Genomic DNA, 15,696 nt, shown 5'->3' on the forward strand with positions numbered 1-15,696 from the left:
CTGTGGGATAAGCCATGGCCTCCCAGCACTGCTCTAGATTTTGGAGATTATGAGAAAACAGTTCTACCCCAAGGCTGCCTACAGACAGAGCTGCTGCTGCTGCGGAGCTGTTTTGGTTTTTTGTCTTTTGAGACAGGGCCTCACTATGCAGCTCTGGCTGGCCTGGAACTCACTGTGTAGACCAGGCTGGCCACAAACTCACAGTGATCTGCCCACTTCTGCTTCCTGATTGCTGGGATTAAAGGCATGGGCTACCACTCCCAGGTTGGTTTTTGGGTTTCTAGAAAGGATTTTATATAATCCAGTCTGGTCTTAAATTTATGGTGTCGCCATGACCCTGATGAACTCCGGAGGTTCTTGCCCCTCCCCAGTGCTGGGATTGTTAATTCACCACTGAGCCTGATTCAAACTTTATGCCCATCAACCCAGTCATTTTGGCATGGCCAGAGTGACTGTCACTTTACGTGGCTTTAGACCACACCCATTGTTCCATGGAGTATTTAGAAATGTCCCCAACCCTGTAGAGAGAAAAATGCCTCTGCCACCAACAATTATCAGAGTAAATGAACAGCTCTAGTTGGTGCTCAGGGAAGGGAGAAGGGAGGCTCAGGAAAGAGCTTAATCCTTACTTTTTACGAAAGCCATGGTGGCGCATGACTTTAATCCCAGCACTCGGGAGGTAGAGGCTGGCTGATCTCTGTGAGTTCGAGGCCAGCATGGTCTACAAAGTGAGTCCAGGACAGCCAAGGCTACACAGAGAAACCCTGTCTCGAAAAACCAAAAAAAAAAAAGAAAGAAAAAGAAAAAAAGCCTTGGCTTAGCTACATCTAAAAAGGGATTTGAACGTTACTAAAACCTCTGAGCAGGCATAGCTCCTCTACCTCTGTTCTTTATCAAATACTGTTGGCCTGAGTTCTGAGAAAATAGTTTTGTTAACACAAAACTGTCTTGGGCGGAGCACCATATAGAATAGAACTTTTTCCTCCATAGCCCATCACATTGAGACAAACCAACAACAGTGGAAAACAGTGAACTGCAGCTTGCTGCTTGGGCTTAAGCTTTAAATATCTTGAGCTAGAATCACATTAAAAACTAAAAACTGTAAAAGAGCCAATCATACCTCAAAATAAAAAACTTCTTGGCCTTTTGGCTAAGATCAAGTGTCACACCCCAAAATAAAAGCATTCACCTGGGGCATGGTAGAAAGAGGCACAAATATTTAACTGTTAGGCTATTTTCGAGAAATATTTCCAGCTAGTTTGAGATTATTACATAATCAGAAGCCAATGTTTTTCTGTGTCTTTAAATAAAAGTCACAACGCTTCTTAGCCTTTTGGCCAAGATCAAGTGTAAAAAAAAAAAATCACAACCTGATATTCAATCTTAAGAGGGCTCATTACTCCAGTTGGTAGTGGCAGCGCATGCCTTTAATCTCAGGACTTGGGAGGCAGAGGCAGGTGGATCGCTGTGAGTTCCATGCCATCCTGGTCTACAAAGTGAGTCCAGGACAGCCACAGCTACACAGAGAAAGCCTGTCTCAGAAAAACAAAAACAAAAACAAGAGGGCTCATTACAAAATGTCTAAGTCCAAATCAAAAGCAAAACACAATTCTCTCTAGGTTTAAAGGATTAGGAAGCAGGTGATGGAACAGGAATGTGGCACCAGCCCACACGTGTACTTGAGGGTAGCACTACACCAGCAAAAGCCTCTACCATTACAAGTCCAGTGAAGGCGGCCCCACCCAGTTGTGCGTGCTGTCTAACCATGTTTTGGAACCACAGAAAGTCAAAAATAAATTAACGATTTTGGGAGAAAAGGGAAACATCCACTTCAAGAAATTAAAACTTGACCATGAACTGACTTGAGAACATTTGCTCAGTGACACTATCGTCAGCCAGACCCTGGCTTTAGTTGTATTTGTTAGACTACTTGGTATGAGTGACAGTCCACACACTGGGCTAACTCCACCAGGTCCTTTCAAGGGCAGAGAGTGATTTTACAATATGGGGGGTTTATAATATGTAGGACTGTGCATCACCACATAACATGCAGGCCTGTCCACGGTCCTCCCCTTTCAGTGACACTCTGTGCAGCCATGACCTCCCCCACACAATTTTCCTGATCCAAAACTCTCTAAGAAGAAAACATTTACACAGAATGAAAGACTGTGAGAGCCTCTGGAGCAAGAAGGACAGAACAATTGAGTATCTGTGGATGGGGCTGGGAGGTCGGGGGGCCTGGGCCAACCCAGGCCTCTATTCATCTAGCAAAGAATCTAGCAGATGAATTCGCCTAGCAGTCTGACAGGATGACGAGGAAAGGCTGCCCACGCTGAGGGCAATTCAAAGAGGCTTTCAGACAGCTAGTTAACATACGTCTTACAGGCTTTATTTAAATTTGATGAGAAGGCCCACAAAATAGTTCTTTCAAGAGTCTAGACCTCCCTCCCGAGCTGCCACTCTGGAGAGAAGAAAGGAAGCTATGGAGGACAAACAGCATCTTCATGACAGGAAGAACTGCGTAACTGCCTTCCACGCCACCTCTGCAGTGTGTCAGTCCATGATAAGAAGCAGTCCTTGCCGGGCGTGGTGGCGCACCCCTTTAATCCCAGCACTCGGGAGGCAGAGGCAGGTGAATCGGGTGGATCAGGCGGATCAGGCGGATGGATCGCTGTGAGTTCGAGGCCAGCCTGGTCTACAAGGGGAGTCTAAGATAGCCAAGGCTATACAGAGAAACCTTGTCTCGAAAAGCAAAAACAAAAAAAGCAGTCCTTGAGCTGGTGACGGAACCAGCAGTGTGCTCACGGCATGGAGATCTCAGTTTCTAGTAAAAACAAACAAACAAAACCTGCAAAGAAGCTAATGATTTCGTCAGGGGAGTGGGGAGCTAAAGGGATAGGAGGTGGTAGAGGGGGAGTGGGGGGAGGGGTGGCACACGCCTTTAATCCCAGAACTTGGGAGGCAGAGGCAGGCGGATCTCGGTGAGTTCAAGGCCAGCCTAATCTAAAGAGTGAGTTACAGGACAGCCACGGCTACACAGAGCCTGTCTCAAAAAGACAAAAACAAACAAACAAAAAGCTGATGATTTACAGTAAATCTAGCTCTTCTACAGAGTCCAATGACTCAACTTTCCCAGGCAGCCTGTGAAGAACTAAGCACTAAGCTTCAGGGCCACGTGGATCTGCAAGGTCAAAGCTTGGTCTACACAGCAAGTTCCAGGCTAGCCGAGGCCCTGACTCAGTAAGTCGGAGCTTTGTCAGAATGTCTGGAATTGATTGTGTCCCCAAGAAGATAGTTAAAAGTTATAGTTTACCAGAAATGTGCCCTTACTTGGAAACAGTACCTTCCGAGGTGTAATGAAGTTAAAATGAGGTCACATTAGATTCCGGTGAGGATTAAACTGAATGACTGGTGTCCCCACAGCACGGCCGGAGGAAGACAGACTTACAGGGAGAACCCACCTCGTGCTAAGGCAAGAGTTAGGCTGCGGCAAGCCAAACGCCAAGGACGGATGGTGAACCGCAGAGTCAGACAAGGGGTCTAGCACTGCATCTTGTTCAGAGCCCGCTGGCCCCCCAACCCCACCCCCCGCAGCTGCACTCTGTCCCGCTCAGAAAGCCAGATCGTCACTGTGATGCCACTTGGCCTTCCTCTCACCTTGCTGACTTCAGCTATTACCGCCAGCCGCCTAGTCATTCCACTTGGCCGGCACCGGCCGCCTGTGCCCGCTCCTCCACAATGCACACACACCCTAGGGGCTCACCGCTTCCAGGATGCCTCTCTGCAAACACCATCCCCTTTCAGCAATCTGTTCAGTTACCCCTTCTACCATGCTCCCCTAAACTAACCTCCAAGCCATGCCATGCCCCGCTCCCCACACTGCTCTCCACAGTTCCTAACAGAACTCAACAAATATTTTGCTTTTAACCACTGAATCACAGCACCCCTATTTACTGAAGGAACAAATGAAGTCCTACTAGGACAAGTGAAATTGTATTCAAAACTATGTGACAAGAAACCAAGCACGGTGCTACAGGCCTGCCATTCCAAGAGCTGGAGGAAGTGGGATCAGTTCCCAGGTTATATTCCAATACTTGGTGAGTTCAAGGCCACCCTGTGCTATCTAAGAGCCAGTCTTTAATTTTTTTTTTTTTTTTTTAAGTCAAGGATAAGGCCCGGTGGGACAGACGATCCACTCATATCAACTTGGTGAGTAGCAACTGCAGACCTATCGTGGACGAGGTCAACCTTGTCAGCCAGGTTCTTAAGCATAGTTAGTGAGATGTTCAACGTGTCGGAGGGCTCCTTTATGGCCTGGGACTGAGACTGAATTGTAGAGGAAAGCACCCTGAGAGACATCGTAATGCCTTCTAGTTGTGACAGGGTTTCAATTGCTCCACCGAGCTTAAGACCTGATGAGTTGAGGCTGGAGAGATGGCTCAGTGGTTAAGAGTGCCGCCTGCTCTTCCAGAGGTCCTGAGTTCAGTTCCCAGCAACCACATGGTGGCTCACAACCATCTATAATGTGATCTGATACCCTCTTCTGCAGATAAAGCACTCATATGCAATAAATAAAATAAATAAATCTTTAAAAAAAAAAAAAGAACTGATGAGTTAAGCTTTGCGACGTCAATCTGGAGCTGTAAAATGGCCTTGTCATCAACGTGGTCAGCGTTTCGAAGATGCTTCCTTTCCTGTCTCCAGCTCCGGATTCCGTAGCCCTGCTCCTCGGATTCAGTAGCCCTGCTCCTCGTGGTGACAGGCCTTCAACAACCTCCTCCACTGACACTGTCATGATCTGGTCTGGGAGTCTCCTCAGCGGAGACCTTGACCTTGGCTGGGCCCTCTTTGGTTTGGGAGCCTTGTCCCGATTCATGGTTTTTATTAAGATTGGTTCCAAGAGCCAGTCTTTTAAAAGAAGAAAGAAAGAAAGAAAGAGAGAGAGAGAGAGAGAGAGAGAGGTAGCACACTCCTTTAATTCCAGCGCTCAGGAGGCAGAAGGAGAATCACTGTGAGTTCAAGGCCAGCCTGGTGTAAAAAGTCCTGGACAGCCAAGGTGATCACAGAGAGACCCTGTCTGAAAAACCAAAAAAAGAAAAAGGAAAAAGAAAAAGTGTCCAAAAAAGATTTTCACTGGCTGGGCAGTGGTGGTGCACAGCATCTCTGGTGACAGAGGCAGGTGGATCTCTGAGGTCAAGGCCAGCCTAGTCTACAGAGTGGGTTCCAGGACAGCCAAGGCTAGAGGAACCCTGTCTCAAAACAAAACCAGGCAGGCATGGTGGTACACGTGTTTGATCCCAGCACTCAGAGGGCCAGCCTGTCTACAAAGTAAGTCCAGGAGAGGCTCCACAGAGAAACCCTGTCTCAACAACAACAACAACAAAACAAAAACAGAAACAAACAAACAAAAAAGGCAAAAAGAGTTCCACTAATTTAGTGGCCCGGAAGCATTTCGAATAAAAGGGCAGACACGGGATGGGTTTGGGCGGAGACAGTGGAGTATGTATGTGTACCAAATTTTCTTGGTTAGACTGAAGGGCTCCCCACCAGTCTTTCTGGGGAGGAAAAGGCAAGCAATTTTGAGACTGCTTAAGATTCCTAACTCAAAAATCAACTCTTACCTATAATTTTGTGTCTAGCCACACCCTTGTGGAAAACAACTAGTGTCTGAAATCTGTGGGGCCAAATCTAAACATAACTCTACCAGTCATTGGTACACACGTTTCTTTACTTGTTCAGGGTGGAGAAGGAATTCTAACAGGGACGGATGAAAATGTCTCATACTTGAAACGCACTGTCTCCGGTCAAAGAAGAAAGCAAGCTCTAGGTCACCAAATGATCGAAATATTCACCTTACAAAACAATGCAAAGAGCCTTCCAAATCAGCAAGGTCTTTTAAGACATCTCTTCCGGAGCAAGGAGACAGATCAACCTCTCCTAAGTGGTCCTCAAGGCGCAGGCGCACAAAACTTTTCTAATGCCCCCCCCCCACCCCACCCCCACCCGCTTTTAAAGTTAAAAGTTTTGTTACCTGGGGTTTTGGCCTCGGGTTCTGCCAATCCTAGTGACGAATCACAAGACTCCTTGAGAGGCGAACTGATTGGAGTTTCAGCTTCCGGGGTCTCAAAATTACCTTCAGAATCCGAGCTGCCAAGGGGGAAAAATGAGGCATTACCACAGTCAACGGTTATTTCCAACTGCCTTTAAAATGTACTCGCCCACAAGGGTGCAAGTCCAGCGCCTCTAACTCTACAACCAGCCAATCCTCAACCCGGCCTGAGAGAGGCTGCAGCAGTTTTTCAGCGATGCTCAGCATCCTAGCTCCCCGAAATCTCTTCCGTCCTCTGGAGCTTCTCACCAGGACCACTTTTTTATTTTTTTTAAGGTCTTCTTTGCATTTCATACGGGGAGGGGGAAGGGGGCGCTTCCTAGCAATACCTCTTTTCCAGAGGCTTAAAAATTAATGCAGCACCACCCCCAAACTAAGCCAAATTCTAGCCATGCCTTTTTCCTTGGTAGGCCTCTACCTATCTGAAAGTCACTCGAGGCTGAAAATGCCATCACCTGCCTTTCACAATCACACGTGTGACAGCTCAGCAGAGACCACCATTTCTCACCAGCTGCCAGGGGCCTGTCATCACGCGATCCTCTTTTACCAAGGCTATATTTTAGAACACTGCGGGGCCAATGGCGGGGCAGCGATTTCCTGCCCACGAGGGAAAAGCTACAAATCCCACCTGGCCTCATCAACTGACACTACCCGGTGTGGCTGTGTCGGAGCCGGGGTGTCGACGCTTAGAGAAAGCGACTCAGGCAAACCGGGATGCGGAGACTGGGGATTCCGAGATGGGTTCAGAAAGCTCACAGCAAAGACAGGGGACGAAAGCACACGGGCGGACAGAACACCCCGAACTTTCGGGTGCACAGCGGGGACCCAGCTGCTGGCAGGACGCAGCAGAGTCGGCAACACGGTTTGCGCGCACACAGCATGACCGCGGTGGGAGGATGGCGCGCGCCTGCATCTCGGCTGGGATGCGGTGTACTTGCCTGAAACTCAGGGATTTGGTCTCGGCTTGCGAGTCCTCTTCCTCCTCGGGGTCGCCCTCGGGACCTCCGGCTTCGTCTTCTCCCGCGCCTGAGCCTCGCACTGCGGACCACGTCCACTTGGCCCACTGCACGGGCGACAGGATCTGCCAGGGACTGAACGCCATGAGAGCCGCTGCCGCCCCGGAGGTGGGGAACGGCGGCCTCTTCCTTCAAAATGGAGGGGCCGTGACAGGCGCCGGCAACGTCGCCGGCGACCCGCGGATGTGGCTCAACGAGCGCCGTCGGGCCGGGCGCAGCGCTTCCTCCCACGGCCCGCAGTGCCGCTCGCCCCCGCTCCTCCGGGCCGCCGCGCCACTGCTCGCCCCCGTGCGCGCCCCCGCCAGCCAGCCCGCCTCTCTCCCCCAAAACCCCTGCTCTGTGCGACTCGGCTCTGGGGTCCGCTTCCGCCTGAAGCCGCCCCGGCCGCCGCGGAGCCGCGCCCCTGGAGCCGCCCCCTCGGACCGAACTACTGGCGCGGCGCGCGGGGGCGGCCGCCTGGAAGCGCGCTCCCCCCGCCGCGCTGGTCGCGCCCGGCCTTGGGTAGGGGCTGCGCGACCGCGCTCGCCCTCCCCGCGGGACTCGCGCCGTCAGCTCGCCGCGCGCCCCCGGCGTCCATTTCCGAGCCTGTGCGCGCCGCTGCTCCTTTCCTCTTCCCCTTTTATCTGTTCTTCCTGCCGCTAGGACTTAATGGCGTGCCTGACGCTGGACCGCACAGAAGTTAATGCCCTCATTTGACAGGGGAAAAAAAAAAAGCCAAAAAACCCTCAGAACCTCTGTAGAGTGTTGCACCGGCTCCCTGACACTGGTCATCTCCATCCCTGTTACTTCCAGGATTTGGATTGAAGATGCCTTGCCTGCACCAAACCACACTCCAGAGTGGCCCCGCCTGACATAGAGGATGCAAAATTGCCCCCTGACAAGACAGCCCGAGCAGTTTCCCACTGTACTCTTTTCATAACTTTAAGTTTTCTTCAGATCATTTCTAGGTCTTTTGGCTTCTGATGTCGTTTGCTGCTTCGGGACAAAGCCAGCAGGCCTGGTGACACCGGAGTTCAGAATAAAAATCTTTTTATCCTTGAAGGCAAAGAGAATTTTTTTTTTCCCCCTTCATCTTTGAGGAAGTCCCAGGGCCTCTCCCAGAGAACCCTCCAAGGCCGAGCTTGAGACTCTTGGTTGTCAATAATCGGTTTCTTGTGCAACTGCAATTTCTCAGAGTCTCGGAGATTCTGTGATGCGGCTACAAAGTCCCACCGAGAGTGTGCCTCCAAAATTCGGGACAAGGTCATGATGAAACTTGTAGGACACTGATGATCTCCTGTGAAAGGAACTGGCACCGTGTGTCCTGCAGATGAATCACAAATGTCTTACACTCTCCATAACAAAGAAAAGGCTTGGCAGGTGTTCTACCATAACAATGAAAAAAGGCAGGACGTCGCCTAAGTCTTTTGCTGCTTCTTGCAGCACTATCAGGAGTGTAAAACTTTAAAATCCTGGCGCACGCCTTTAATCCCAGCACTCGGGAGGCAGAGGCAGGTGGATTGCTGTGAGTTCAAGGCCAGCCTAGTCTACAAAGTGAGTCCAGGACAGCCAAGGCTACACAGAGAGACCCTGTCTCAAAAAACCAAAAAAAAAAAAAAAAAAAAAAAAAAAAGACTTTAAAATCCGCAGGCAGAAGTCATCTTGTTTTAGGTCTGAAACAAATATGCCAACACCATCCAAGTAGGGTTTTATGATCAAGTAAATCTTCAGGATTGCTGGATATGACACAAGTGTAGTATGACCTGAAAACAGTACCCATGTACCTGGCCTTGAAGGTTCCTCCTCCTCAGTGGTGCTAGACTCTTGACCCACCCCACCCCACACACACACCCCTCCACCCCTCCTAGTCCCTGTATTCCCCAACTCCTTAGAACCACAGCTTCAGACTGGCTTTCACCCAGGGTTTTCTCGCTCTGCTTTCCTCTGCCTGGCTGATCCTGTTTCCCTAGCCACCATCAGTGGAGACCCAGATCTAACCTTGGTCATAAATGCCCAAGAACACCGAGGGGATCATAAAACCCCAACTTCACACTGGGGACGCACCTCAGAGGGAACGGCTTGTCTAGCGTGGCCAGGGCCCTGAATTCCGTTCCTAGGCCGGAGCAAGGGCAGGAGGGTAAGGGTACAGTGATGTCTAGACAGCTGTGTGTGTATGAACAATATCCTGGAGGGTGTCGAAGGGTAAACTTGGCAAGTTGTATCTAACTTAAGCCGACTACTGCTCTTACTTCTAGAACGATCTCTTTTTGCCTGAAGAACTTTCTATGATTCTGCAATACACTTTTTTTTCCCCATCTGACCCAACCCCAAGTCCTGTCACCCACACCCACCCCACCAAGACCCCTGGCATCGGGTAGCCAGACTTCTCTCATCACCCAGCTCAATGGCCTAGTGTGGAGAAGGGTCTCTCTACACTTTCAACCCTGAATACTCACAGAGGACACTACTGTGGCACTTAGTCCCAAAAGTGACATCAGGACAATAGGCATGCACCAAGACTGTCTCAGGATATAAGGTCACCTTACCCTTAGCACAGCATATGCAACATTACTTTTTATTTTCTTGTATGCCTCCTACCTCAGACCATAAAATTCCAAAAGCCAGAGACCATGTCATATTTATAATATACTTTCTACTTCTCCAGAGACTTTGGACAAGAGCGCACACTCAATAGATGCTCAATAAATTCTAAAAATGAGCATATGCGTTTCCATTTGTCTTTCCAAGTTTAGCTAAGCTCCTGGGGAAGCCACGTCTTGAAGGAGCAAAGAACAGAACCAGCTCCAGGGGTGGCTTAGAGTGACGAAGCATGACTCAGCTCAGTAGCGGCTAGAGAGAAGAGACGCAGATGCCCAAGTCTCTAAAACACCCATCTTGTACAAGTCTTGAGCTTAGAATAAATAGCAACAAATTATCTCGTTCCATAGCCCTCACTGACTGTGTTACAGAAGCTGAGTAAGGTCTGATGTGTCTATTCCCCTATAATTCTGCAAACGGCAGACTATGACGTTGCTATCATGCTTGGCTTCGCCGAGCAGAATGTCTTGCAAATACACAGCTGAGTAGCCAACTGAAACCTATTTCTTTTGGGAATGACATTAAGCTGAGAAAGGGCCTTTATTCCTCTCCACTGTTGCCTGCCCTTCCCAGAGGCTACGGATCAAAATAACATGAAAATCTAAAATATAACTCCCTGGGGCTGGAGATGTAGCTCTGTGGTAGAACAGGGACTTAAGCGTGAATGGGGTTTGGGGTTCAAGTCCCACGAAGAAAAATAAATAACAGCTCTGAAGCGCTCCATAAAGGGGGCCAGGCCAAAGATGTGCTTTGCTACAGAAAGGTCTGTAAAATGGGTCTCTTTGGTAAAAGTTTAAATAAATGGAGAATGTGAGTTCAAGGCCAGGCCTAGTCTACAGAGTGAGTCCCAGGACAGCCAAGGCCACACAGAGAAACCCTGTCTCAAAAAAAAAAATGAAAATTAAAATAAAATAATAAATGCAGAGGCGGCTCAGTGGTCGAAAGCACTAGTTGCTGTTGCACAGGATACAGGTTCGGTTCCCACCACATAAAAGGCAATTCACAAACATCCTAGTTCTAGAATATTTGCCACCCTCTTCTGGCATACAGGGGCACCGGGCATGCACTTGTGGTATATATACATACACACATATATGCGGGCAAAGCACACATACACATAAGTAAATACATCTGAAAATAAACTGAGTAAACAAATTCTGACTGCCTAAGACTCTGCTGCCCCAAATTCTTTGAGGCTCCACTAAGTCCCTGCGTGCCTCCACCTTGAGTTTTGGTCTTTGTTCTCCTAGAATCTAGTTTTATCAGGAATCCTGCAGGTTCAGTTTAGTGAGAATCCCCGCCCCCCCCCCCTCGTTCTCTCATACCCAGCCTGCCTTCAGCAAGAATCTTGTCAAGTAGGTTTAGCCAGAAACATCCTAGGCCCCACAACTTCCTCTTTGCAACTTTTCAGTCCCTGACAACACCCCCACCCCGACTCCCATCCCCCACCCCACAGATCCCTGCCTATAAAAATACTCACTTGTGTATTTGAAGTTAAACCAGATCTCTTTCTACTTCTACAAAATCCTAGCAGAGCCATCCCTCCTCCTCCTCCTCCTCCTCCTCCTCCTCCTCCTCCTCCTCCTTCGGTTTCTGTTTTGGTTTGGTTTGGCTTGGTTTGGGTTTGTTTTTTTGAGATAGTTTCTCTATGTAACAGCCCTGGCTATCCTGGAACTCACTTTGTACACCAGGCTAGCCTCAAAGAGATCCTCCTTGAACTCAGAGAGATCCTCCTGCCTCTGCCAGCATTTGCCACCAGGCCCAGCTCAGAGTCATGCCTTCTCAAAGTCTTCCTTCTCTAACAAGAGCGCTGGCAGATCTTCCTTTAAGAAGCAAACCGTTATTTAGTAGCACAGGCACTGTGAGACGGTCTGTGAGGACGGGGTCGGAGAAGAGAAGCAGGTAAGGCCAGGCCTCACTGTGATGAATTTCTGCACATACATAGCTTATCAAAGGGCAGAGGTAGGAGCTCCAGCAGGCTCTGTTCTTGTTCCCCATCTTCCATGCAAACCCCCAAATCTAGGGTTTTATAAGAAATCTTTCAATGTCATGGCTGTTATCCTCGGGTAAGCTGTTGAAATCGTCAGCACCCGAAGGACCAATCAAAGCCACATGTGCACCTTCTTGGCCTGAACAGGCAAAGAGGAGTATTCTTGCTTTGAAGCAAGAAAGTCCTGACTCCATTTAGAAAGAACGTAGATCATTCTGGCAGCAACTTAGAGGCTAGGGCTAAAGGAGTCAAGACGGGAAGACACAAGAAACTGTGCGTTCTCTGCCCCGAAGCTGCCTACCGAAGATAATAGCTTCTCTCGCAGAAGCAAGATTCAAATCAGCATTCACTTAGTTCTTTCACTCCACTTGTTCTGGAAGTTATCAGAGCGGAAATAACCCCAGCGCTCTGTGAACACTATCACAGTGGAAGGAACAGAAAGGCCAGGCTGCTTTAAAAAAACAACAACAACAACAACAACTGAAACCAATGTCTGGCCACACCTGGACGTCAGAAGGCATTTGCTTGAGATGATGTGAATATGAAAGAGGCAAGGAAGCTGGGCATGGCGGACCACGCCTTTAATCCCAGCCCTGGGGAGGCAGAGGCAGGAGGATCTTTGTGAGTTCGAGGCCAGCATGGTCTACAGAGAGAGTTCCTGGACAGCTAGAGCTGTTACAGAGAAACCCTGTCTTGAAAAAGAAAAAAAGAAAGAGGCAAGGAGAGAGGGCAGGACCAGAGCAGCACTCAGGAATCCCAAGCCACTGCCTGTTTTCCCTCTCTCTTTTTTGAGACTGGCCTACAACTTGCTATGTAGACCAGGCTGGCGTTGGACTCACAGAACTCTTCCTGTCACGAGCTAGAAAGATGGCTCAGCAGGTTAAGTGTCCACTGGCACAGGCATGAACACCTGAGCTCAGATCCCCAACACCCAGGCACAGAAAGCTAGATATGGCAGTGCGGGTCTGTAACCCTTGGGGCTATCGACAAGCGAATCCCTAGAGTCCATTGAGCAGCCAGCCCAGCCCAGCCAAATCCATGAGCTCCAGATGCTGTTAGAGACCCTGTCTCAAAAAGGAAAGGAAAGAATGATGGAAGAAGATATTTCACCTGGTCCTCCGGCTTCAACACAGATATGCAAGCAGGTCCAGGTGCATCGACACACACCTGCACACACCCACAGGAACATAAGCCAGAGAGCGAGATTATCATACAGGTCGTAGTTCTAGTGCTGTCATGGAACACAACGACCAAAGCAACCTGGGGAGGAGAGGGTTTATGTGGCTCACACTTCCACATCACTGGTCATCATCAAAGGAAGTCAGGACAGGAACTCAGACAGGGCAGGAACCTGGAGGCAGGAGTTGATGCAGAGGCCATGGAGGGGCGCTGCTTACTGGCTTGTTCCTTGTGGCTTGCTCAGCCTGCTTTCTCATAGAACCCAGGACCACCAGCCCAAGGTTGGAACCACTGGCAATGGTCTGGGATTTTCCTCATCAGCCACTAATTAAGAAAATGCCGGGCCACTGAGATGGCTCAGTGGTTAAGAGCACTGCCTGTTCTTCCAAAGGCCCTGAGTTCAATTCCCAGCAATCACAAGGTGGCTCACAACAATCTATAATGTGATCTGATGCCCTCTTCTGGTATGCAGTTGTATATGCAGGCAGAACATTGTATACAAAACAATAAATAAATCTTAAAAAGAAAAGAAAAGAAAAGAAAGAAAGAAAGAAAGAAAGAAAGAAAGAAAATGTCTTACAGGCTTGCCTACAGCCAGGTCTTATGAAGGCTTTTTTCTTTTTTCTTTTTTCTTTTTTTTTAATTTATTTATTCTGGATACTGTATTTTTCCACTAGATCTCATTACAGATGAGCCACCATGTGGTTGCTGGGAGTTGAACTCAGGACCTTTAGAACAATAGCCAGTACACTTAATCTCTGAGCCATCTCTCCAACCCCTGAGAAGGTATTTTTTACATTGAGGTTCAATTCTCCTCTCTGATGACTCTATCTTATGTCAAGTTGACAGAAAACTAGCCAGGACATAACATTATGCAAAAATAAGCAGATCTTTATTCTTTTGTTTTTTTTCCCCCAAGACAGGGTTTCTCTGTGTAGCCTTGGCTGTCCTAGACTTGCTTTGTAGACCAGACTGGCCTCGAACTCACTGCAGTGCGTCTGCCTCTGCCTCCTGAGTGCTGGGATTAAAGGCGTGCGCCACCACCGCCCGGTGATCTTTATTCTTTAAATCAGCAGAAAGCTCAGAAAAGGATCTCGTAAGATGTAAGCATTTATTATATGATAAAGAATTTACAACATAGAAAAGAATGGTTGCTTAATAGATGCATGGAGAATATTGGTTAGCAATGGAAAAGATCAGTATAAACTCCTACCTCAGAGTATATGTCACAAGAAATTCCAGATGGATTCGATGGCTAAATAATAAAAAATCAAGCCATGGGGATAAAGCAGTCTAGAAGCAACAGAATCTGTCAGCGCTCTGTAGGAAGGGTGCCAGTGCAACTTAGAAGCAATTAATAAAACCCGCACACAAATCAAATCCCAGATTTATTGGGCTACATATGGAAAGTGTGGTTTGTAAATGTGTGTCTTCAAACTAAAAGGCAAACAACAGGCTGGGCAAAACAAAGGCTACTTGTTGTTACCTTTAAAAAAACTGTGAAGCCGGGGCTGGAGAGATGGCTCAGTGGTTAAGAGCACTGACTACTCTTCCAGAGATCATGAGTTCAATTCCCAGCAACCACATGGTGGCTCACAACCATCTATAATGTGATCTGATGCCCTCTTCTGGCCTGCAGGGGTACATGCAGGCAGAGCTCTGTATACGTAATAAATAAATAAAATCTTTTTTAAAAAACTGTGAAGCCAGACACGGTGGCGCACACCTTCAAGTCCAGCACTTGGGAGGCAGAGGCAGGCAGCTCTCTGTGAGTTCGAGGCCAGCCTGGCCTGCAAAGTGAGTCCAGGACAGCCAAGGCTACACAGAGAAACCCTGTCTCGAGACAATGGGACAAAAAGTCATGGAGAACTTGAGCAGAGTAGCAAGACTGAGCTCCTGAGTGCCTGGCTGCCTTTGTCCCCACCCACTTGTCCCTATACAATGGCTGCCTGGAGAGAGAGGAAGACAGATCTTTAGGAGGTCAATCCACTGTCTTCTCAGATGTGGGCTTACTGAATGAAGTACGGTTTTTATTTTATTTTACTTTTTGCCTTTTCAAGAGAGGGTTTCTCTGTGTAACAACCATAAAGTACAATTTTAAACAAGACATTTCTGGGGCTGGAGATGGTTCAGTGATTAAGAGCACTTGTTGCTCTGTTCTTAAAGATTTACTTGCTTATGTATATAAGTGTTCTATTTTGTATGCCTGCATGACAGAAGAGAGCATCAGACAGAAGAGGGCATCAGATCCCATCATAGATGCTTGGGAGCCAACATGTGGGTGCTGGGATTTGAACTCAGGACCTCTGGAAGAGCAGCCAGTGTTCTTAACCACTGAACCCCACACTTCTTGCTCTTATACAGGCTCTGGACTTAGGTCCCAGCACTCACATGGCAGCTCACAGCCATCTGTAACTCCAGTCCCTAGGGGATCTGGCACATTCTTCTGGTCTTCATGGGCCATGCAGGCGTGCACACACATACACACACACACACACACACACACACACACACACACACACAAGTCAAGTCCCACCTCTGCTCACTGGCATCTCTGCAAGTGAAAAGGAACAAGGAGCTCCAGTATTCCAGTTGCACTTAAGCGCTATTATAGCTTTTGTAAAAGAAGAGAAAGTAAGGACAGAGAGACAAATTAAACTGGCTGCACTTTCAATCCCCAGAGCAGGATCTTCAAAAGAACCTGAAGTTAAATATATATATTTGCATCAGTCTCTCTCCTCCTTATCTGCACATGTGGCCAAGCTCCAATCCAGGAATAGTATGTTAGGCTGATTAAACTTTAATTGTCAGCCCAAGCCATATGA

At 48.3% G+C, this 15,696-nt stretch overlaps 1 protein-coding gene across 8 annotated transcripts in view; it reads right to left on the reverse strand.

The window, feature by feature from the left end:
• The window catches only part of TACC1 (transforming acidic coiled-coil containing protein 1), an 86,844-nt gene that overhangs the window by 49,316 nt on the left and 21,832 nt on the right, over nucleotides 1-15,696 (reverse strand). For 3 of the 8 annotated variants that reach the window (XM_084760293.1, XM_084760294.1, XM_084760292.1), the window contains exon 2: nucleotides 6,032-6,147. The exons of 2 other annotated variants lie outside the window; for them this stretch is intronic. In XM_084760293.1, the coding sequence (XP_084616419.1) occupies nucleotides 6,032-6,147 (116 nt within the window). Of the gene's footprint in view, nucleotides 1-6,031; nucleotides 6,148-7,047; nucleotides 7,360-15,696 lie in introns of those variants that run through there. 3 more of the 8 variants (XM_084760291.1, XM_084760290.1, XM_084760295.1) reach the window with 2 other exon arrangements.

This window comes from Acomys minous (assembly GCF_964271855.1).
Source record: "Acomys minous genome assembly, chromosome: 15".
NCBI lineage: Eukaryota > Metazoa > Chordata > Mammalia > Rodentia > Muridae > Acomys > Acomys minous.